General features: G+C 40.0%; 1 protein-coding gene across 1 annotated transcript in view; it reads left to right on the top strand.

Annotated features, from left to right (window-relative positions):
* LOC133346230 (diacylglycerol kinase beta-like) overlaps window positions 1–25878 on the top strand; it is a 149705-nt gene that overhangs the window by 97635 nt on the left and 26192 nt on the right. Inside the window, exons 16-20 of the mRNA XM_061557769.1 lie at window positions 2166–2251; window positions 2379–2468; window positions 3864–4024; window positions 16665–16729; window positions 24276–24366. Of these exons, the coding sequence (XP_061413753.1) occupies window positions 2166–2251; window positions 2379–2468; window positions 3864–4024; window positions 16665–16729; window positions 24276–24366 (493 nt within the window). The remainder of the gene's footprint in view (window positions 1–2165; window positions 2252–2378; window positions 2469–3863; window positions 4025–16664; window positions 16730–24275; window positions 24367–25878) is intronic.

Here is a 25878-nt window from a genome sequence, read left to right as displayed (position 1 = left end):
GTGTGCGCGTGCATATATGTGCGTGTGTGCATGGTTGCGTATTTATGTGAGCGGAGTTATATGAAAGCTGGAGCAATTGCTTCATGGTTAACGCACTGCTCACCGCGTTATGGCATCAGTGATCCAGGTTCGATTATTGGCTATGCACAACGCAGACTCTCACTTATAAGAAACGTTACAACGCCGATTTAGTTTAAACTAGCGGGAAGTACCCGGCATTGCTCGGGTCTTAAAAATATTTAAAAACTTCTCTTAAAAATCTAACAGCAGTGCGTATTGACTGTGATGGTACCTGCTATGATTACAGCAGTGCATACTGTGGTGGTACTGCTATGATTACAGCAGTGCATACTGTGGTGGTACCTGCTTTCACTGCAGTAGTACATGCTGACTCTATAGCAGTTTTTATCGACTCTATAGCACAAAGTACTCACCTGACAGAGTGGTGTGGTGAGGCCTAGTCCCGTGCAGAGCCTCCGGCCTTGCCTAGAATGTCCAGCCGGCCGAGGTGGCACCTTGGCAGGCTGGGCTGCTACACCTGACCTCCCCCCCCCCCCCCCAGCTACGATCTCCCCGGCCGCTCTGCAGTAATATCTACGGCCTATAGTGGTAGCATCTAGCGACTGTATAGTAGTAATAACTGCACGCATCGGGGTGGGGGGGACATCACACAGTGAAGAATTAACGTCAGCTTTTAGTGTATTTTTTATAGCATTTTTAAGGCGCGTGAGTTGGTATGGTCGTGCACGCGTCATAAATAAATAAATACATGTTAAGCGTGCACAAATCGCACTAAATCGCTAATTAAACAAATTTTAAGTTGACGGATGTGAAAAAGGAATAGCACTTGCTCACCACGGGGCTTACGGCGTGGTACCGGCTATTTATTTTTCACGTAAACCCCACCGTTGGAGAGGCAAATTGTTCGCAAGTGCTTGAAGAGACACAAACCCACAAACAAACCCACAAACAGACAATAGATGTTTCGATTTAAAGCTTTCGTGACTGCAGGGATTCATCTTCTTGGTTCTTTCGGTAAAGTCACGTGACTTTACCGAAAGAACCAAGAAGAGGAGACAATAGATGGTCCGTATAAAAGCATGTTTTGTTGAATGTCAGTGTTTTCAAAATACTTAGCATGCAAATGCCAGGAATCTTGCAGATGACGTCTTGCATTCCATCAAGACATGAACCAATGATAGAGCACTCACTGTTCAGCCACTGGTCTATAAGAAACATTTTGCAGATGTGACCCATATCGTTAAAGCCATTTCATGAGAACATAGCTCTTCATTTCTTGCATGTGGTAGACTCACATATACTTTTGACAAATTAACACATCGTGTAATGTTTTCCTTAATTTAGTGGCATTTAGTCTTCATACTAATGGGCCTAGTTCTGTTACTAAGCTGCTGGTATGACACACGATGGTAAAAACTATAGTTGGATGATTCTCATAATTTCTAGCCTGGAGTCGCCAGCCCAATCTTAGTATCAAATACAATTGTCTCTGGGATGGTGGGATTGGCTGCATTATGGAATCGCTGTGAGGGACCAGGCTGTGGGGAGTCCAGCATGATATTCAGGCAAGAAGGGTGGGCCCTTGGCACCTGGAGGGCCTATTGAAATCACGATGGAAATTCATGGCGATGCCTATGTAATGTTTCAATGGCAATTGTGGTGATACTGGCTGGCGGGTATTGGTGTTGATACTAGCCAATAAACGTATTACCTAAGTATCTGCCATATATTTTAAGTACGTTTGGTGCTGCCGGTCTGCTGGAATTGACTGCAATACCTGCCGACCGGTATTGATCAGAATATCCTTTGAAATAGAATTTGCCTGATTCCCAGCATGATACCGATGTGGTGTTCAGGCAAGATGGGAGGGCGCGTGGGGCATGGATGGCCTAGTGGAGGCTGGCCTGGGCTTGGCTCTTACCCGTGCCAATGCAATGGCTGGGATGCACAGAGCAGACACAAGCCCAAGCTACACACACAGAAACGTTTAATGTAAAGCCTCGAACATATACTGAGGAGCTACGTGCATATGTCGCCTTGGCTACAGCCTAGCATATACATGGAGCAGCTATGCTTATATTGACTGACTATACAGTGCATTGTATGTGAGATCGTCCCTTAATTTATGCTACATTTTTTGACAGATTGAACTTCTTTCGTGACGTCCCCGATTTCCGAGTGCTCACTTGCGGTGGAGACGGCACTGTGGGCTGGGTTTTGGACTGCATCGGTACGTAACAAATGAATGAATTTCCTATCGGCACTGCAGAATCATACGTCATTATGACAACTTTGTCAAAATAGCGTTCGATGTAGTGGATGAGTTATATCTGTACTGACACCACTTTCTTTTCCAGACAAACTCTCTCTGCCAAAGCGTCCACCTGTAGCAGTCCTTCCTCTTGGCACAGGAAATGATCTGGCTCGGTGTCTGCACTGGGGTGGCGGTAAGCGACGGTCCTCCAATGCTCACATTGACGAAACCTACATGCATTGTAATATATTAATATGGTTCTAGATTTGAAGCTTTCGTGACTGCAAGGATTCATACTCTTAGTTCTTTTGGTAAAGTCACTACGTAGGTAAAAAATTTAATTAAAATTAATAAAAAATTAAATAATAAAATCACGACGTTTCGGAGGCAACACAAGTCTCCGTCATCAGGTGGGACCGTCACAGCCAGATTTGCTGCATCCCTGCCTCACTTGATGCAACAAATCTGGCTGTGACGGTCCCACCTGATGACGGAGACTTGTGTTGCCTCCGAAACGTCGTGATTTTTATTATTTTATTTTTTATTAATTTTAATTTCATTTTTTACCTACGTAGTGACTTTACCGAAAGAACTAAGAGTATTAATATGGTGTCCGTGCTATCCTGTCCCGTTACCTGTTATTGGACCTTTTTCTTGGACATCATTCGTTTTCTGGACTGTGGCACCCTGTGTTGTGTGTATGTACAGGTGCCTTTCATGATTCCATTCCCCTATGTATGCATGTTCAGCTTTGTTCGCATCATGCGTATCCGACTGTGTGAATCGGAGGTTGCAGAGCAGGGGGGACATCAAAAATGTGTTTCTTCTTCAGTTTCTTATTCCTCTTGAAATGTTCTTTTGTTTCCCTCAATGTGTTTTTTTTTATTCTTGTTTGCATTGTAAAGTTCTTTGAGATGCCATTTTAGTGTTTAAGCACTCAATAGCACGAATCCATTTCCAATGCTAACTAAAATGCCTTGAACATATTAATGTTCATTTATTTGGGATACACCATGTATACTGCAACAAACTTCATTAACCATTGAAATAACAGTTTGTTGTGAGTATTCTGATAGTCATTAAATAATTTACAGCCCTTTTGTTAACTTTCTGCTGGAGATTCCTACACCATGTCGATCACGAGGGGTGTTTAACTATACTTCACCATATTTGTCAGTGCAGGTTGATGAAGGAGGCATCTAGGACTTGGTTCAGATTTCACTTGCCAATGATGTTAGCCATTGCCGGGAATCGAACTAGTTTCCTTTGGTTCATAGTTCAGTGTACGAACAACCACTGTGGGAACAGTCTACTCCTGTGAATATTATTCTTAAAATTCTGTTATGTTTAGTTGCAGGCCGAGTGAGATTGGGCTTTGGCACAACACACAATGCCCTGCTTTTACAGACAAAGCGCAATGAGGCGGCACTTATCTCTATCAGTAGCAAATGGTGGAAATTTCACGCAATTCTGGTGGAGGGGGGGACCATTATCTGCACATTGTTACCACTCTACACGTCCTACAACGTGGTATTTATTTTTATCGCCCTCAAAGGGATGGCAGGCTTAAGATGTTGGTCTGTTTCAGGTTATGAGGGCGGCAGCCTGCGCAAGACCCTGAAGGACGTGGAGAACAGCACTCCGCTCATGCTGGACCGCTGGAGTATCGAGGTCGTTGCCACGGATCTCGACGAAAAGGGCGACCCTGTACCTTACTCCATCATCAACAACTACTTCTCCATCGGCGTGGCAAGTCCCACCCTCTACCACCACATCGTCACATGCGCACACATTTTCACGGCAGCTCTTATTCTGGCATATTCCTTGTCGTATGGATAGACTGGCCCCCTCCCTGCCTTAGGAATGTAGGATTTCAGCCACAGACTCTACCACCAACAGAGATTAGCACCTGACTATGCCTGCTTGTGCATGATGCCTTGACATTTTTTACTATTTCTTGAATCCCCAGCCTTATTTTAAGATTTTGAGTGTCTGTAGGTGTTCACCTTTGATTATATGAGGTGTTGCCCTTCTAATCACGATCATTATTCCATGGCGTCTGCATGCCTCCTTCACGCACCCTTACATGGTAGGACTTGACTATTATCCCAACTCTGGCTTTGCTGCCATTGACGTGTGTCCTGGTGTTTACGTTTTCAAGTTTATTTTTTATGATGCACCAGGTGGGAAGTCAAACAAATGTACAGCAATGAAGTAAACAGCAATCAGAACAAACCTAAAATAAAATAAAAATAAAACTACCGTATAACGCAAGGAATCTGAAATATTACATAAACACAAATCAATGTTAATCAAAGGTAAATATGAAGTTCGCTGCAGTGAAAAGTGGATTAGGTGGATTGTCTCCTGACTGATCATAGGACTAATTACAAATCTAGGCTTCAGGAAAATTAAGCAGATATAGGTTGACTATTGTACAGTAAAATCTTGGATTGCGAGTAACTTGGTCTGCGAGTGTTTTGCAAGACGAGCAAAATTTTTAAATAAATATAAATTTGATAAACGAGCGAGGTCTTACAATACGAGAAGTACGGACACGCTTTGTCTGCCGAGCGTCACGTGATCACAACTGATATACGAATGCTTTGATATACGAGTGCTTTGGATTACAAACACGTTTCCGGAACGAATTATGCTCGCAATCCAAGGTTTTACTGTACTATCATGTAAACCAACACGGGATACAGCAATGTTTGTAAAGACTACAAAGGGAGCTGTGAAGGGCAGCAGGGAGATTCTCTCCTGCTACCCATAGGATCCTCTTTTACGTTGTTCTAGTTTGCCAGTTTGAGCCTCGGGATCTTCACTGTGACAGTTTATTTTTTCTTTGAATTCTAATCGCTTAATTGCTGCACCCTATCTTAATTGTTTTGCCTGTGCCGTGTTTTGTGACACGCAGGGTCACTGCACAATAAATAAATAAATGCGGATTGGGCAATTTGAAACGACCCACAGTACACTTATCTTCTTCTTGGTTCTTTCGGTAAAGTCACGTAGAATGGAAATAATAAAATAATAAAAATAAAATAATACAATAATTCTGAGAATTCTTTTATTATGTTTTCTTTTTAATAAAATAATTCTGAGAATTATTTTATTGTTTTATTTTTATTATTTTATTATTTCCATTCTACGTGACTTTACCGAAAGAACCAAGAAGATGAATCCCTGCAGTCACGAAAGCTTTAAATCGAAATTTATACACTTATCTTCATTGTCTGACCCTAACCGTCGTTATTTGTCCAAGTTGTTCTTATTGCGATGCACACACTCGGGTATCTTCCCATCGTGCACGGTGGCCGACGACTCACCGCCGCGTGCCGATCGCTTCCCGTGCCCCACCAGTAGGCGGCGCTCTCTCTGGCTTTCGAGTAATTTTGAAATATTTGGTAACAGACAAACACTCGCGAATAGACGCTGTCTTTCCGACAGACCCGTTCTTCACCTGAGGACGGCTGCTTGCGTTGTGGCCGAAACGTCGTGACAATTATTTTATTATGTTTTATTTTTATTATTTTATTATTTCCCTTCTACGTGACTTTACCGAAAGAACCAAGAAGACACTCGTGAATAGTTTGCATTCCCGCAGGTGACATTCAAAGATTAATAGCTTCCATTTGATATAAAACTTATGTCTGTAACGTGTGGATGAAGGAGATTTGGATCCAAATATGAAAGAAAATAACCCCGCCCGCCCCCATCAAATCTATTTCTCCATATGAGAGGAACTAAATATAGGGAGGACCACCAGAATGACGATGACTTCCGAGTTGAGCTCAACACATTTGCTGCTATGGCACACAGTGAGAATGGGCAATCGCGTATTTCAGGATTAATCTTCCCCGTCCTTCTCGCTTGTACATTCACACTTCTCCAACATCCTGTCATGGGCATATCATTTCGAGTTTCCAGACGATGCAGTGTTATTACAGCAGGTGGTGCTCCAGCTACAAATGTGGTGGCCTGGATTTTCTTGGAAGTTATTCACATTGAAGAAAAGTAATACTTCCTTATGGGGACCTCATTTGCCAGTAAAAATATGATAATTGGTTCTTTACCCTTCTATCTGGCAGATAGAAGGGTATTATCATAATACTTCCTTGTGAGAATATTTGACAGTACAACAAACTTTGGATTGATTACCATTATTTTAATGGTTACCATTATTTGAATGATAAAAAATGTTTTACTAAAATAATTAATCAAATAACTAAATAAACATTACATGTATCAATCTCTGGTACTATATAAATGCGAATAAAATTAAGTCTCTTCAATATATTTATTCTATTTAAGTTAATGTTTTATTTTCATACTGTACAACATAACATGTAATTTTATTTTCAATATAAATTATCTTTGTTTATAATATGAATGGTAAGTTATGAAGTGTTTATAGTATGAAATAATAAATTACAAAGGCTGGGAACGCATCCTCATAGTACAAATGTCATAACATATTCAGCATACGAAGTTTAAACATACGAACGATGCTCCAGGAATGCATTTACCTCGAATATCGAGGTGTTACTGTATATATTTTATTCTTTGAAATTGTAGTGATTCAGAATATATTGAAATGCTTAATATAGTTCCATAGAGAGTCAAGTGAGACTAAACAGTGAACAATAGCAGCAGTTCTTCCACTTGCAAACAAAAACTTGTAGTCGTAGTAAAACAGGCAGCTTCGTGATGCTGATTTACTTATGTTATGTTGACTAAATGAAAGGAGCCATACTTTACTAGTTTTCAAACATTTCGAGTTGATGTAGTTTGGGAATTATAACTTTAAGCCACTGTTTCGCATGTTGGTGTCGTAAAATTGCAGTCTTGGGTCCTCAAGACCAGCCCTCGCCCTCAATGCCAGCTTCAGGACATTTCCTTAGGTCTTGTCCTTGACCCCTATCCTCGGGTGTGTGGCTTCGGTCCAAGAACTTGGCTTCGAGGTCCTGGCCTTGGCACTGGCCTCAGCCTAGAGGATGCAGCCTTGACTGGCCTTGACACTGACCTTAATCTAAAAGACTCCTGGCTTTGACCTTGGCTTGGCCTTGTGGCTCAGCCTCGGTCTCATAGGTCCTGGCCTTGAATCCAAGAATGGAAAATTTACAAGCGACAGGTCACAAACTCTAAGCCATTAAGGCCGAGAGATAATATACAGCCACAATGTAATGCGCTCAGTGCAATGATTACGACTGTTACGCAAAATCCAGTTCTTTAAAACATGAGGATTAATGACGGATTCCAAATCTTAACTTTTTTCCCCAGTGAAAATGGAAGCTAAAGGTCTTAATGTGTGTCTGATGCATGACACGGCGTTTAATTTTATGTTCAAATGAGCATAAGTTTAATTTTCAGTGCAAATGGATGGCAATATCTTGAGACCTCGATGTGGGCTGAATATTTTATTTCTTGGGGAAGTTGTAAAATGACTAGCATTCATCACAGTGTGTGTGGTAGCAACAAAGGGCTGTGGTAAATTGTGTACAGGCTGTGCTTTGTTTTATTGCCTCGTTCTCTGAAGTTTTAAATTCAAGTTGGACTCCTTTTGTTGACAACAGCTGTAATTTGTTGTGTGTCAGGATATATTATGATGAGCATCCTTATTTGTATCATTATGTATCTGCCCAGTAACTCTATGCTGTTATCATGTAGAAATGTGTGTTTGTGTGTAGTTGTGTATTTGATGAGTATAATATATGAGACAGAAAGAGTGGGGGGGGGGGGGGGGGGGTGCAGAGAAAACAGAGTGATTTGCAGATCGCACTACGAACCCATTGACCTGAGTTAGATTCCTCGCCATGGATGACATCTGTGTCAAATGGTATCGGAACGTGTCCTGGGCCTCCGCGAGGTTGGCTCGCCCTCAAAGGAGTACCAGCTGCAGTATAAATACCGGCACTGGATAGACATGCGTGCTGCTGGCTGCACCACCAATATGCAGGCTTTAACAGCAGCACATCCACCGAGAGTCTATGCACTATCTGGGGGATTCTTTGGCATATTTTATGCTCACACGGGTGTTTTTGTTGTTGGATCTTCTTTAGAATAAGAATCTGTATTTATACTCGAGGAATCTGATGATCTATTAAGCACTTTTTCACAGCCGTTTTAATAACAGAAGCATTTGTCTAGCAAGCCATATTTTTTTCTGAAGAGCCTTGTAATATAATAATGAATTCAGAGCTTGCCTTCTTAAACAAATGCTCCTGGAAAATGTTGGTCCAAGGAACCTTTTGGTTGATTGTGCCTAAATGTCATTTTCCTTTTGGCTACGAAGCAGACCCTTTATATTTATGCTGTATCAACAGTGAATTCTAATAATATAGATTATGAGAAACGTTTAATATTGATAAAATGTCAGGCTATTAATTCAGTTAAACTCCTTTTTTCAACAGTGTCCTACTGCATATACATCACAAAACACACATTTTTCACATTATGGAACTGGCATTACATTTCTAAAATTAATCCGAATGTATCAAATACACATTTTATGTTACAAATGTAAAAGTCGGTGTTCAGCGTGAATATATATTTTGTTTCATAAACAGACACAACTTGAATGCAGGTAAAATTTTGTGAATACAGGTAAAGTTTTGTGAAACCAGTTTCACGTGTAGATTTTCACAGCCACTCATAATTCATGCATGGCCTTCAGGGTTTAGTCGTGAGATGAGCATTTCTTTCACTTGCGCTTTTGCCATGCACTACCGCGGGCATCTTCAGGAGTTGAATTAAGGGGCATCACCTGGCCCACACCCTGATTATATGTTATCTGCTTTGTCCTGATTATTCCGCAAGACTCATGTGGTTGGATAATAACTGGCTGGTCACCTCCCCCTATTTTGATTGGTTGAAAATACACCACAACCTTTCAGGAGGGTAGAATTGTAGGAGTCTTGGGGGGCCCAACAGGAAAAGCAGAATTAATAAGGTGGACACCAGATGACATTCCTCACTTCAACGCCTGAAAAGTGTGACAGGCGGAAAGAAATGCCCAATGTTCGGCCTGACCCAGAACGCCAAATTTGAGGTTAAAACCAGTTTGGGTAATGAAGGAAGCATCTGTTCATTCATCTAATCCAAATGACACGAGCAAAAGTTATTGACTGGGAATACTTGTGGAATAACATTTCCTGATATCATGTTTATTTCTTACTTTCCCCACATGAAACTCTCTTTGAAATCCAAAAAAGTGCACGTGTATTTTTAGTTTGTATTTTGGTGACATTTCATGTATTTAAAAGCTGGACATTACTAAGTTGAGTACAAATGTAACTAAAAATGGTAACTTTATAAAACCATCATCATTTTCACGTAAAGGGAAATAATAAAATAACAAAAATAAAACATAATAAAAAATTATCACGACGTTTCGACGCTTTAAATCGAAATTAATCATACTTTTGGATGAAAGAGAACATAGACATTTTATTAAAACTTGCTTACCTTGTTTGTGCCTGGGGAGTTACCCAGAGCAAAACAAATGGCACTTGTCCCCAGGATGGTTGTATTTTTGTTTCTCTTGTGATGGGTTTTATTGTCATTTACAAATTTGAACTAGTGACACTGACTGAGTACTGACATGGCTATTAACCCACTGAAACAGCCATCCATGCATGCATACTTTGTAGTAACCATTAAACAATCATAAATAATACTGTCATTATTGATTGTTTACCCAAGAGAGCTTGACTGCATGTAAACATTATAATTCAAGCGCGCATTGCTTGGAATTTTTGGTCAAATAATGCAACATGGAGTGCCGGTAAGAAACCTGCATATAAGTGAAGCACACTCAAACTCCACACAAGCAGGCTAGGATTCTACTCAGTGTACTGCCACACCTATAGGCACCTTACAACCTATGCAGTGTCATATTTCATATATTATCCCACGATGACCAACACATCCTGTCCCAAGTCAGTGGATTACAGGTGTTTTCCATCACACTCAGTTGGGCTTTGTAAAATTCTGAAGGTGCCGTAATTCAAAGCACATTGTATGCTAAGCCTAAAAACCCCATAAAAAAATGACATCCCAATTGTGTTATCAATCATGTCATGTTAAGTGTAAACCACATTAATATTTTCTAGACATTAGATAGTTGATTTCAATCACAATGTGTCATGGAGCTGTCCATCAAACCCAGTGTCCCTGCAGAATGTTTATATTTCCCACATCATGTTGCGCTCATTTTCTTCATCAACATGATTGATGAATGATGAGCTGGGAACACCCACAGGATAGGAACACTCGTGTGTTTGGAGCAATCGCAACATAAGTTCAATAGTACTACTCATTGCAGTAGCTGTCAAACTAATATACGTAGACCTCAATCCAACAAAGTAGATTTGGACCTTTGTCCAGCACATCAGCTGTACTCGTTGAACGAACGTACAATGGGACAATGACAACTCGTATGTTGGGCACGTGATATTGCTTATCTCACAAAATGACTTGCATGTGTCGTGGGTTGTAAATCCGAGTTTCTCGTCCCTTGTGAACAACACAATGCATCCCACTTTACACTATACGGCATCACAAATAACTCTGCAGCGCAACGCATGTGATATTCATTTTTATATTTCTGACAATTTATGAGTATATTTGTGTAATGTTATGGATGTGGCTGTCCTCGATCGAAGGACATTGTGTCCTGTTACACGTTACGCTGAATCGGCTAGGACAGCGCTCACCGAGTCTCAAGAGCCCATTTTAGGAGGGTCCTGCCAGGTTTTCGCAGGAAGGGGGCGATGTTTGCAGGGGATTGTTAAGCATTGGACATGTTGTTTGGCCAACACCAGTTGACATTTGTACATGTTTCTTTAGCTGTTGGGCATTAAACGGAGAACCCGGAGGAAACCTATTCAGTCAAGATTTTGGTCTGAATTGCTTTGCCTTAAAATAAGGTGAAGACTTTTAGGTGAATTATCAATCCTCTTGATTGTCATATGATTGTTTTTGTTATCCGGCATACAGAACAAACATAAATACACAGACATGTAATAATCGATAACAAAACAGCAATTTACGAATGTACAAATATATGGATAGGTGAAAAATTGCCGTACTACATACATAAATGGATAATTAAATGTTGATTAGGTAAGCATTATTTTACAATATAGTACAAACGTATTCTTAGGTTTTTTTCGGTAAAGGCACATGACTTTACCGAAAAAACCTAAGAATATGAATCCTTGCAGTCACGAAAGCTTCAAATCTAGAATAGTACAAACGGTTAGAACACAGTATATACATGATTTTTAGAACGTGGCGACATCATATGCATCACATACTCCAACTGTGTGGGCTAGAGAGAGGAAAAAAGAGATGGAAACATTCGAATAAAAATAAAAATGGCAATTATTGATTTATGGGAGCTATTTTACATATGATTGCTCATGGAGGCTGGCCTAAAGCATTGCATTAAGTACTGTGGGTCACAATGTTTCAAAGTGGCAGTAAGTATAGGTGATACATCTGGAAGTCTGGGGATGTGTGGCATCGGGCAGAGGAGTGGGTCATTCCCTCACGTTACTGGCTGACCACAGCATCCTGAGGCCCGACCCTGTTGTCTCAAGGTTGGTCGTGGTGACATGGCTTTTTCACCAGCTACCAGAATTAATTGCAGCCGTCATTGAATAATATCTGTTTAGCTAATGCAGGGCTGTGCTTGAGCACGTGTGTGGGCATTGGGCATAAAAGTATATTTGTGAAGTACATTATGGGAGAAAATGCACAATAATATTATATTTACCGGCATATACTAAATTAATAAAATATATCACACTGCCATTACAACATGTAAATAAAAACAAAACATTAACTCCTGTGTAAATAATGAATACAAAATGAAGTCATTTATACGACGTAACCACTTATTTTCATTTACGAGTCCGCTAAAGGGACTGTGGATTTTTGGAAATAAATACATAAATACATAATAATCAACACTGGGAGTGTTCGGCATAGAGTTGGCAAGTATGATATAGCAAATGCATGTGCTTGAAAAGTTTATACTTTAAATATTTGACTATCATTGCACTAAAGCCTCGTCTTAAACAGTGCTTAAACACAGTGCACTTGTGAATGATGGAAAAGATGTACAAATCCAAACTCGTGTATTATTAAATAATAACCTCTCAACATGCGATAGCACCGTGAATCCAAAAAAGTGTATAAATGACTTTAAACAATAAATATTAAATATATTCATTAAAATAAATTAACAAAGATAAGAAGAGTGCTATTATTCACAAGCAATGACATCCTCAGGGATGGGTAAGTGATAATTAAATATTTACAATTTCCTGTGCCTTTGACCTTGCAGTTTTCCTATCCAGCACTCCGGTAATCATTACCCGTGCATTGTCCTCAGTGCTGAATATTCCACCAGCGAGACGGGTGAGGATCAGATGTCTTAGCAATCACGGATGCCGCTTTCACAGGTGCCTGTTGCTGCTTCGTAGCAATTCCGGAAGCGCAGATAAACCCACAATCTCTCTCCAGGGTATCTCATTCCCTTTTTTATCCAATACATTTGAATAGCCGCCAACCTTCGTTAACAAAATTATTTGGCACATCCCGTGATGGGTACTGCAATTTCCGACCATGTCTGTCCAGTGCTCGCTAGGCTGCATCGGCTTGCGGTTGCTAAACGAATACATTTAAGGTCGCGCACATTACGCACAAAGTGCTCGCCACAAATGAACCACAATATCTTGCAAATCTTGTCAAGGAGCATACACCATCACGCAGATTCTGGTCACCCTCGCAGTGGCTTTTTGCAAGCCATTGAACAAATAGGGCCAGTCCATCGCGTGCTTTCAGATGCGCTTCTGTGGCTGTCTGGAACCCTCTTCTGATATTAGGAGAGATGCAATTTTAAATCTAGGTTGAAAACTAATTTCTTTAGAACTGCTTTTTGTGTTAACTTTGTTTGTTGTCTTTCCCCTGCACCTCTGATTAGCACGGTTAGCTACATACGGTGCAAAAGAAGTTAAACATACATAAAGCAAGTAGAAATATAACACATTCCTGTGGAGGGAGCTGGTAGGAACGTTGGGTTGCTCGGTCAATGGCCAGGGTCAACAGCGGCGTGGTTTATTCCACAAATATGCCCGACTGTGAGGGCGGGCACAAGCCGGCGTGAGTAGGTTAAACGTTGAGTTTTATAAGGGCACCACGGGGTGACCAGCCCCTCCCCACCCAGCCCCACCCCTCCCACCCCCACCCAGCCCCACCCAGCCCCTCCCCACCCTTCCCACCCAGCCCCTCCCCACCCTCCCCACCCAGCCCCAGCCCACCCTCCCCACCCAGCCCCACCCTCTCCACCCAGCCCCTCCCTCCCCACCCAGCCCCTCCCTGAACGATGGACGGACACAATAATCCCCTGTGGGCTGGTGGAACCAGGTGGTTCCTACCAGTAAAACTAAATATGAGTGGAAATACATACAGGGCAACTGTACACGTTTAAACATAAAGTGACATGTAGCTGATTTATGTTATCACTGACTGTTTTTATGAATTGTCAAGTGCTGGAATTAATTGTTTCTTGAATAAAAAATATTATAAATTATATAAATGAATATAAATAGAATAGTAGCAGTGCATTATTAATATTATTAAGATGAGATGTAAGGAAGGCAGTGTAATAGAGTTTTACGCTTATCAATACGTGTCACTTGTGGTTAGACTCATACCACACATATGCAGTTGTCAATATCAGGTCAATGTCTTTTTACATTTATTAGCCAAAAGGGCACATAGCCAGGCACATTGTGTGGTAAATTGCAATATTTATGGTATCCAAGATACATTCATTGCATTTTTTTGAGGAGGTCTATACGTGGAATATATTTCAAGCTATTATGCATACATGGACAATACAGAAGCTTGTGTTGCCTCCGAAACGTCGTGATTTTTATTTTATTTTTTATTTTACTTTTATTAATTTAAATGTTTTACCTACGTGACTTTACCGAAAAAAACCTAAGAATATGAATACATGGACAAGATTGTTCAGCTGTTGTAGACAGATGTTTCGTGTTGAGGGACACTTATGACTCAGGAAAATAAGCAGTGACATTTTCAGGCAATGGTTCTCCGTTGAAGTTAAAAGAGTTCATCCGAAGGGTCATAAACTAAACCCTTTTTGCTTGTTTTTCTTTATCACAGACTACGCATTTAACTTTCAAATGACGTTGGCCATAAGTGTTTCTATGTATAATGTAAACACTGGTATTTTTTTTCACACACCAAGGATTCTCTCACGAGCAAATATAAAACCTATTTTGCAGGATGTCCTTTCCTTTCATGCCTACAAAATTGTTAACTTTGAAACAAATATAGGTGACAGCACAGCTCACAATCACCTGCTTCTAGATAAATAAACTCACGATAGTTCCTTCAATTCTTTTTAGAGACTTGCTTCGTGTGCAGATATAATAGAAAATCATTCCTTCACACTGGCACACAATTGCTTGCTCATATTCAGAGTGACGGGGTCGTTTTGGACCCACAGTTTATAAGAGAAACCATGCCATATAACGACGCTACTTTAATGTCAAGAATTCTACTTCACATTATTTAGGAGTCAAGAGGCGACTTGAACCAGTCCAGAAACTGGCAAAGCTTTGAACCGTGAGGCAGAAATGCTTTACCTGAAGATATACATGTTATCCAGTTGCAACCAAGCCACATATATGATTAAATAAGAGTGCAAATTATAATAATTTACCGTTTGTTGTTAATCCACTGCTGGATGATGGATTCCTCATACTGTGTTGCTTGCAGGGTGGTTGTTTAACCAAATTCCACACCACATTGTGTGTATTGGTCAAAGACGGGTACAGGACTAGTACAGATAGCTGTGGCCAGGAATCAAACTCGGGTAGCGATGCTCATAACACAGTACATGCTAACCACTGTGCCACCGTTCGATCTTAATTAGTGCTTATTGGTCTTAAAATTAGAATACTAAATTAGAGTGTTTAAATGCACATGACATTATTCATTATATTGGCTCCATATTTTGCATGTCATGGCTCGCCATGTTGGAATTTATACAGGACAGAGTGCACAATATTTCAATTTTTCAGTTTAAAAAAATAAATACGTTGTGTTTTGGTACACGTTATAGGAGCAGACTTGCAAAATCACTGGTACTCGTTGAGTTTTGTCAAATGAGTGACACAAAAAAGTTAAACAAAGCTTAAAAGCTAATTCTATTGCAAGCATGAGCCAGCCCCATCAGTCGACACAGATTTACCAGAGATTTGACAAAGCACACACTGTGGGTAGATTGTGCTTAGAACTGGCCAATTGGCCCAACTCAGGATTGGAAGGTTGTGGATTCAAATATTGGTCAGGGGTCGAGACAACGTATCATTTCACTACGGTCAACAAAATGACCATTGCTTTGTGACAACAGTGATTATACTGTGGTCCTGCCAGAGGAATATAGAATTTTCCATCCACCGGCTCAGGGCCACCACCAATCACCCGAGGCTTATTTGAGCAGGGAGACTCTTCAACATTGACGTTTGAATTTAGATGAGATCCAGATCCGATGCGACCACATATCCTCCTGCGTGTCTGATTGAAAGCTGTGTAATGCACTGTGGGTAACTGTTTTGCGTTGTGTGAGCAGGGGCCGTGTACATACTAATCAATGCTGACACCCAAATTTGTAGCAAAATATAATCGCTCTGACATTGCATGAACTGCTTTGATGTAGTGTGATTGTGTACAATAAAAGTTAATGCGGCTGTTTGTACATTGTTAATCAATTTAATGTTCAACATTTACAATGATAATGCACATGTCCAATGTGTTATAATGATATAAATGTAAAACATATATAACAAGATTTTTTATACTTTTGAAATGAATGTATATTTTTTGGGCAAGAATAGAATTGCAAGCATGCTTGGTCTAGCTGTATACGATCACTGTGAGAGATAGGGCATATTATTTTTTGATGCACGATTGTCATTTATTTCTACTCTAAAAGCATAGAGAAGCAGAGTATATTTGGACTGCATAATGTGTTCACTGATAAAAGGAATTGATGGTTAAAACATGTTTCAGATATTGTACAATCAGTACAATATAAAATTGTATATTTTTCAATGAAAGGTGCATACAAATTGACAATTATCGTGGCTTAAATGAATGTTTAAATTAATGTGTTTTTGCATTCTCTTTGTATGCACATTTGAATCATGTTTTTAAATTAATTACCAGTTTTATCACTTGAGTGGTGTATGGGGAATAACAAACACAGCTTCTCACTATTTTTGTATTTGTTGATTGGCCTCTGAAAACATTATTGACAGTTTCATTGTTTCTTCACACCTAGGATGCCTCAATAGCTCACAGATTTCACCTGATGAGAGAGAAGCACCCAGAGAAATTCAACAGCCGGTAAGATCACACACATCCTCTAGGGTCCTCATTCAAACAGTCATCGTTATGGTCTAGCCAGGGTGTCATTAAAGTCATTTCAAGAGCTGTGAATATGTATATTAACATTTGTTATATATTTTGATGTCGAAACATTTTTTAAAAGACATGCTTACGAGATTAATTTTATATAACCATGACAACATTTCTCGATTTTTCTGTGTGTACCATAATATTTATAACTTACATTTTTTTGGTAATCCACTGCTGGATGAAGGCCTACCCATGCCATGTTGTTCATGGGTGTTATTTGACCATACTTCACCACACTAGTCATTGCAGGTTATTTCATAACCAGTTCCAATATCACCTCACTATTAGCTCTGGCCAGGAATCAAACTCAGATCTCTGAGTTCATAGAGCAGTGTGCTAACCACTATGCCACCATTCCACTCCATGAGCGTGCAAATATTCCATACAGTTGAATTTGGATAGCAGGGATCGCTACTTATTTATAGACAAAGAAACGACTATACTGGTTCATCTTCCAGATACACCTATTTTTAAATTATGATCCTGTATCCATTTACTTTGAAGAAGCAAGGACATGTTGTTTAACGCATCTAACGTTATATAGTAATTTATTCCAAAGTTAATGGGAAAGTGGTTACAATTTTTTATTTTCAGTAGCTTACTTAGTAATTACTATTGATAATTCCTTTTTGTATTTATCACCTTCCAAGCGCTTGTCTAAATTTAACACGCCTGCTTTTGCATGCATACATTGGCTGGTACTGTACGCATAACAACTGTGGCCATCTTGCCAGTAGAGCTTCACATAGTGTGTATGAGCCATTCTTTTTTAAGGTTTGAAAGTGGTTGCGAGAAGACCTGTGTATTCGTCACTTTATAATAAAACAGCATTTCATGAAAGTGCGTTTCATGGCTTGAAGTTTGGAAAGTTTAAACAATGTTGTGGCAATGTATTTAGTAAAACAAAAACAGTTGGTTTAGCAATTTGAATGACTTAAACAAAAAAACTGCAAATCAGGTGAAACGTGTTTTACTTTTGTGATTCGCTTTTTATGCCCCACCAAAATAATGTATCGTCATCAGAAGCAATACGGCTCGCCAGAATATAGAATGTTTATTTCACATTTTGACTTCAAACTTTCGTGACTGCAGGAATTAATATTCTTCGGTTCGATCGTAACACAAGCGGACGACTGCTTGTGTTGCTTGCTACAGCAGCCCTTTTGCCCACTTCAGCAATTGTTTCTTGCTCTGGTTGTCCCACCTGATGGCGGGCGCTTTTGTTGCACCCGAAACGTCGTGATTTTATTTTATTTGATACCTACGTGACTTTACCGAAAGAACCAAAGAGTATGGATCCCTGCAGTCACGAAAACTTCAAATCTAGATTAGTCACTTTATTTTTATTTTTTCTATCTACGTAACTTTACCAAAAGAACCAAAGACTATGTTTCTTTAACATGTTTTCATTGTTATGTAAGCCTTATTAGCAATCATTGTAAATATACTTAAACCACTTACTGGCCTCAAATACATTAAAACACCAAGTTGTGATCAAGACCCTAAGTTATCCGTTGAAAGGCTAATTTCTCTGCTCCAGCAGCTGCCCCAGCAGACCCACCTCTCTCTCTGCCCCCCCCTCCGTCTATTCAAGGCCTCGACACAGAGGCATTGGGTCTCTGTGTGTCTATGTTGTGTGTCTCTCTGTGTGTGTCTATGTTGTGTGTCTCTCTCTGTGTGTGTCTGTGTTGTGTGTCTCTCTCTGTGTGTGTCTGTGTTGTGTGTCTCTCTCTGTGTGTGTCTGTGTTGTGTGTCTCTCTCTGTGTGTGTCTGTGTTGTGTGTCTCTCTCTGTGTGTCTGTTGTGTGTCTCTCTGTGTGTGTCTCTGTGTTGTCTCTCTCTCGGTTTGTGTGTCTGTCTCCGTGTCTGTGTTTTGTCTCTCTCTCAAATGTAGTTCTACCTGATGACGGTTACTTGTGTTGCAATCGAAACCTCGTACTCTATGATTTTATTAATTTTATTTCTACGTGACTTTACCGAAATAACCAAAGAGTACAGATATTTATACTTTTCTTAAATGCTATGCACATTACGTTTTTTAAGTTCACACCAGTTACAAAATCAGACATATATACAAAAAAATATTGCACCTACATTCTATTCTGGGGGATATATATTTTTTCAGAGAATCTAGTCATGAAACTGGTAAATAATGGCATCTTAAATGCCACAGGACTCTTTATTTTAACACGCACTGTCACACAGGCGAGAGAGAACGGAACGTGATCGAAGCACAACCGTTGGATCATCATGCAGCTGCAAGGCATGACTGGGAAAGCCAGTGAGAGTAATCAAACCAACTTAACCTCTGAAGCTAAGTGTACGTTGTTGGCCGCCCATGGCTCAGCTGTCATGCTCCCATCTACAACACTTTGGGTGTTTGTAGCAGTTGATAGCTAGAATGCCGATAAGCTCTCATGAAATGTATTTGTATCTCCCCATTCAGCAGACTGCCCATATTGTTGTTCTTTAATACCTGTTAAGATATAGGGTTGAACAAACATGTTCAGTTTAACACGTAGGCTTTCGCGACCAATGTTATTCATAATCAACGTTTTTGGGTTTAGATCGCGTTATTTATAAATGTGTCGGGTGGTGGAGGGTTACGACACATTTATAAATAACGCGATCTAAACCCAAAAACGTTGATTATGAAAAACATGTTCAACTTGAAAAGTTACAGTTTTCTATTTCATATATGTTCTTACCGTGTATCAGTTTACCCTCCAATAACTTTTGTGGACTCAAGAAAAAAGTGCACAACAGTTACAGGCTTTTGCAACTTCTAATATAGAAGATAGAGAATTATAAATTAACTTGGTGATATTTATGCATGTCAGAGGTTCTCCAAGTTAAAATATAAAAGTGTCTCATAAAAGCTGAAATCTAGATGTAAATGCATAGTATTGCAATTCCATGACCCTCTCCCTGTCAGGTATATTGATATTGTAAGGTGTTCTCTAAGCTGGTGAGCTCTTAAAAAAACTATAAAAAATCCACCACTGACTACAAATAGTGTATTTCATGCACACCTCATAACTGTATGCTGGATAGCAGACAGAAGCGTATGGCTGCAAGCAAATATGCCGTGGTGGTGCAAGTTTCACATTAATAATGAATTACTGCAGGGATATTTTCATGAGGACCTTAAAAAATGGAAATAAATGACACATTTTTAAATGTACTCAAGGTAATTTATTGTGATGTATCTTTCAGGAAAATTGAAATGAATTAAAACACAATTATTGACTAATATCTCAATTCAACCTTTGATAAATAAAGTAAAATGTAGTATATTTGTCGAATTATGAAGATGGATCAACCTATAACATATATAAACATTCCCAATTAGCATAAGCAAGCAGAATGTTCAGTTCACAAAGTGTAGAAAATATATTCTGTATTTAAAAAAATGATGTGTTTCTCGAGGCCCGTAGACCCGTCAAGAGTGAGAGAATCGCTTTACTAACAGTGTGTTCCTTTCCACCAATGCTTCTCAAAATAGAACAAAGAATCCTGCAGTTCCCTGACAGTGCCAGTCTGATGTTTCACATTGGTTTTCCCTCTGGTGAGGAAGCTTCCATTTCAGACGACTAAATTCCCTATCGTAGTGGGCGATGTGAAAGAAAAAAAAAATCCACCACGACATTTTACGTGGTATTAAGCTGGTGTGTTACAATAGGTGTGAATTGACTAACACGACCTCGAATAACAGATTAGAAGTGCTTTAAAAATGTTTAACTGATATGTACATTTCAGCATTGAAATACTCACTTCCTTTTCATATCTGTTACTGTAATTACATTTTTCTGAATGTTTTTTTTTCTCAAGAAGCCCATCAATGCTTATTTAAAACTGCATTCGAAGTTGTGTTAGAAACCTAAATTATAGGAATTAAAATATAAACAGGCCCAAATTTTGCTTAGACAGGCAACAGGGGTATATGTTGGCCTCATATGCCTGCATGTTTTCAAAGTGTCACGTAGCAAGCCAATAGAAATACACATGTGCTTTTAATGTTTGAGGTGGTATGTTGGCATTAGAAGAGATGTGCACATTATATAACAACAAATAGAAAGTGTGCCCCAGAGTTCTTCAATGCTCATTCTGAATGTGAGAATATTTATTTAAATCAAGGTAAGGTTTTGCTGGGTTTGTGTTGCTGTGGGGCTTGGGACATGTAAATAGAGTGACTCGTCCCTAATTGCTGTGATGAGAGAACACGTTGTTCTGACATTTGTAGGGCAATAGGGCTTTCACAAGCATCTCTCGGCTGTCTTTCTTAAAAAATATTATGCCAGCACGTCACCAAGACGTACAGCAGCTATATAATAATGTGGTTATCATGCAATAATCGCACTATAATGAACAGAAGTGGTAAAAGTTCAGTGGCTATAACATCTCAACAAAAGAGTGAAAAAAAATCACATTATGCTGATGAACACTTAGAAGCATGGACACTTATTAAGGCTCTGCTTCATGCCGTGGACAATGTGAAACTTCCACCATTTGCTCAGGGTGACTGATATAGATTAGCGCCACTGAACACTCGCTTGAGCAAAGAGCCAATATGACTTGTGAAGAACAGCTCGTGTTAACAGAATATATACTTCCACATTAGTGCCTGTGTGACCTAAGCAGCTGTGGATGCCACGATCCTCTCCTTGGTAATCTGGGTACAAGGGGTTGTTTTATATGACAGTTGCTAAGCAAAGTATCCACGTTGGTAAAATGTGAGATAATTAATTAAACTGTAAGGAAATAAGTGTTCTTCAAAGCACCATTGTGAACTATTGCCATACATTTACATGGCTATCTGGTACAGAAAATCAGGCTGTTGCCCTCACTGTTGTCCGCAGAGCTTGTTGACATATTTCTGTGCGTATGTGAATGGTAGCACCGCCTGCAAGTGGAGTTTCTATTGGTACTCTAATTTCCTCCCACATGCAACAAAACAGTTTATTTGCCAAGCATCACCAACATAGCCCTCCTGAAAATAAGAGTCTTTGGGCTCAGTGAGGTTTTCCTGAACAATTAACATTCAAGATCGTGATCCACGGTCAGTCCACTGCGGGCTGCAGGCCTCCCCAGGCTTCTGCCATCTCTCACAACCCTGGGATCGTGTAGAACAAAGTCAATCCACCGAGCAACTGCACACGAGCTGATTTCATTGCTCTGTCTCCCCCATTGGATGTCTTCTCCAAAGTGGTTCCTTCCATGTCTGCCACTCCATCATTGTTCTTTGACCATCGTCTCTTTGAGTGACATATCATGTTCGAGCACGCGTACTTTTTTTTTTTAGCAGTTTGAATGATGTCATTCATCTAGGGTTCTAGGCGTATTCTCTAATCCAGTCAAATTGATTCTGCGAACAATAATAGTTAAATTTATAATTCAGCCTCTGAAGATGTTTTTTACAGAGGTGTTACGGCTGAATCTTCTTACTTTACATGTTTAGAACATTCGAGTAAATTATATGATGCATATCGCACTGACACCCCACCCAATATTTTGTCTATTTCACTGGTCAACAAAAAAAAACTTTTTTTTTCTGGCCTGGACTTTTGCAGCTGTTTTAGACTAATTTCAGGGCGCTGATTCCAAATCTGATCTCAGATTTGCTCTATCACATCTCATTTTTATGCTATCGGCATACCCCATTTTCATTGATTTTACCCGAAATTAACTCTGTCACTTATGATTGCAAGTTGTTGCGAGTCAGTGACTGCTTTAGTGTTAAAATATGGTGCTGTATTTTTAGGATAGTGTGTTTATAATATCATTTTATGTAGATATCCACATTTATTTAATATTTTTCTTCTGCAATGTTTATTTTTGGAATCAGCACCCCAAATTGACCTTAAACCCGTTGGAATACCTTATGCCAGAAAAAGTGTGTTGACCAGTGTTTTCATTGTTGCATGAGTGGTTAAATCTGCTTCTGTCAAAATCGACTGGAGAGATTTTGTTTACATTCAGCCCGTGTTGTCAGGCTTGGCTTTATTCCATTCATGATGCATTCACAGTCCCCAATGCTAAGTGCTCACACATCAAGGAGCATGCTGCTGAGTCCATTTATAAAGTAAAACAGTAATTAATCACACCTTCCAAAGCAGTTTCTGTGACTGACCGTGTTAGGCTTAATATAAGATCAGCCAACTCATATTCCACTCAATAAAATTCTGGGTCTTGGTACATTTATTTACACAATTAACGCCTCTGTTAAGTATATTTTATGGAAGTGTAATGCCAAAACTTGTTATAAGTGCTGTGCTGTCCCCTGCAGTTCCTAAAAAAAACCATGACCGTTTTTGAGCATATTTCTTAGAGATGGCAAAGATGTGGGGAAACCCTCAACCAGCAGTGGATTGATGGATTGATCATGGCTGTTGATAATCATGATGACCATGATATTGTATAATACACTATCCAGTAATATATCGAACCCGGCAACTCGAGTTCGATTCCCGCTCACGGCCACCACCGGTGACGATTATTTCAACCGGTTCTGGGCCTCCCCTAGGTTGACTCAGCCTCAAACGAGTAACTGGTGTGGTGTGGTGAACATCTCCACTGGGGGGACAAAGGCGGCCGGGCGTGGTGCTGGCCACCCACCCCCTCGTGTGCCGTGCCGGCCTTCATAGGCGCTCGCTAACAGCACTTGCCCCCTACAGTCTCACAGGCTACACGGGGGAGCTTTGTCTTTATCTTTGTGTGTGTGTGGGGGGGGGGGGGGGCAGCGACTGCGTAGCGATTCGTGCGCTGCGTTACGAACCCGGCGACCCGAGTTCGATTCCCGCTCACGGCCACCACCGGTGACGATTATTTGAACCGGTCCTGGACCTCCCCTAGGTCGACTCGGCCTTGTGTTTTTAAAGAGACATTTCCAAATAACAGTTTTGAAAGGATATGTTTTCAGACAAATACGGACACATTTAGTGCATGAAAAAATACCAATGCAACATTGAATTTAGGCATACATTGGGTTGTCATGCAATAACGGATGATGTGTATACTTCATATTATATTGATGATAATATTATTTACATGCTTCTTTATACATATTAAATGTCTACAAGGCATATTTATAATGGTTTGCCAGTGCCTAACTGGCCCGTGTTATACTGATGGCTGATGTATGTTGTGCTTTGTTCGGGTTAGGTTTACAAAAAATGGTAAAATAAAAAAGACGTACAGCAAACAAGAAGCTTCAATTGAGCCGTACCCAATGGTAATTAGTGAGTTTGCTTTGTCCGAAACGATAATATTGATTTAAACAATATCAATGCAATGAATACATTACACTACAATTTGGAGATGTCTTAGGGATGGTAACTGCATCTGAAGACGCTGTACAAAACAATGTGCCGTACAAATGGAGTTGTTTCATATGTGTATAAAGCGTATGTTTAGCTTTTCAGTAACATTGATTTAAAATAATTTTCATGATTTTCACATTTTCTTCCGGAATACAGGATGAAGAACAAGCTGTGGTACTTTGAATTTGGGACATCAGAGACGCTGTTTGCTACCTGCAAGAAGCTCTACGAGTTCATGGAGGTGGAGGTGAGAATGGGATTTGTGACATCGACATCATCATCATACGTTTGCTGAAAATGAACACACACCAGTCATGCGCGACATGAGGATTGCACGCAGTTCTACTGCATAGGAGAGACGCAATTGAGATCAGTGTTTGTCATTGCTCCGTGTAAGGCGCTAAGCTCTACAACAATATCCTGCCTGTGCGTAGACAGACTGGTTAGTTTACATAGTGTCGTTCATGGAAATTGCATTATATTGTGTCGGTCATGCAAATTGCAATTGCTGAGGAAACACAGACAAGCAGGAAAGCAGCCCGGCAAGTGGTCAGCCGGTGCCAACAATTGTCTAAGCTCTGCAGTCTTCTATGTATGAAGATGTTTTTAACCAATTAATGAGTGTTTTTTATAACAGTAATTTACTTACTTTTTAGGAAAGTCGCAGCATTCTTCTTTTTTAGGAAGGTTCCTGGATTGAGATTTTTAAAGTGTTTTCAACAAATTATTGAGTGGTTATACATGCGGGAGGAAACTGGAGCACCCGGAGAAAACCCATGTGTGCAAGGGGGGGAAACATTACCTCCCCGTGCAGATGGAAACGGATGGAGGTTTGTCCGTTTGCCGTACTGCCTTCTCCTGGCAAGCTAGGATATGACACCTCGACGCCTATGGGAAAGGAATTTCACGAGATTTTTGTGATCCACCAGCCATCAACAGTGCTGGATTACAGGCCACCTGGCAGCACAGCCACCACCAGACAGTGTTCTCCATCACATTGCCTCTCTGTGAGAAATAACCTTAGAGCTCATCGGATTCAAATTTCGATTTAAAGCTTTCGTGACTGCAGGGATTCATATTCTTGGTTCTTTCGGTAAAGTCACGTAGAAGGGTTTTTTCTTAACGTTAATAAAAAAGGCCACTTTAAAAAAAGAATCTTGTTGTGGTTTTCACACCTGATGACGATTGCCTGTGTTGCAATCGAAACGTCGTGATAATTTGATTGTTTTATTTTTATTATTTTATTATTTCCCTTCTACGTGACTTTACCGAAAGAACCAAGAATAGGAATACTCATCGGATTCCTTCAGTATAAATAAAGATTTTGATTCTCATTATTATTTGTGTTCCGTGCTTGACGGCCATGACAGGACAAACAAAAAAAACCGTCCAGTGTTAGGCAGAAGATGGCGACATTGTATGAATACCATTTCATATGTGGTGCAGGGCAGTCAACGAACATTGGTAACTCCCCATGTCCGTTTGAGCAATGATACACATTTGGATTTTATTTTTGCGTGGCTCCCCTTAAAGTCGTCATTTGTTTTTTCGAAGAAGCAGAACAAGAAATGTGTTAGACGTTCGATATGAAGTGAACTTGGGAGCAACGCTCGGTGTACTATCTGAAGTGTGCTTGTATCACGAGTTGCCCATCACCTTCCACTCCATCAGTGTGAAGTAAGGATGTGTTCCTAGGATCAGAACTGTGCTCATATCCATCTTCTATTTTAATACAATTTCAAATGGGCAAGGGAAGTTT

Source organism: Lethenteron reissneri, chromosome 23 (genome assembly GCF_015708825.2).
Source record: "Lethenteron reissneri isolate LAM-NWPU_2019-01 chromosome 23, ASM1570882v1, whole genome shotgun sequence".
NCBI classification, from domain to species: domain Eukaryota; kingdom Metazoa; phylum Chordata; class Hyperoartia; order Petromyzontiformes; family Petromyzontidae; genus Lethenteron; species Lethenteron reissneri.
Note: the sequence above shows the minus strand (reverse complement) of the source record. Positions and strands in the feature narration are given on the sequence as shown.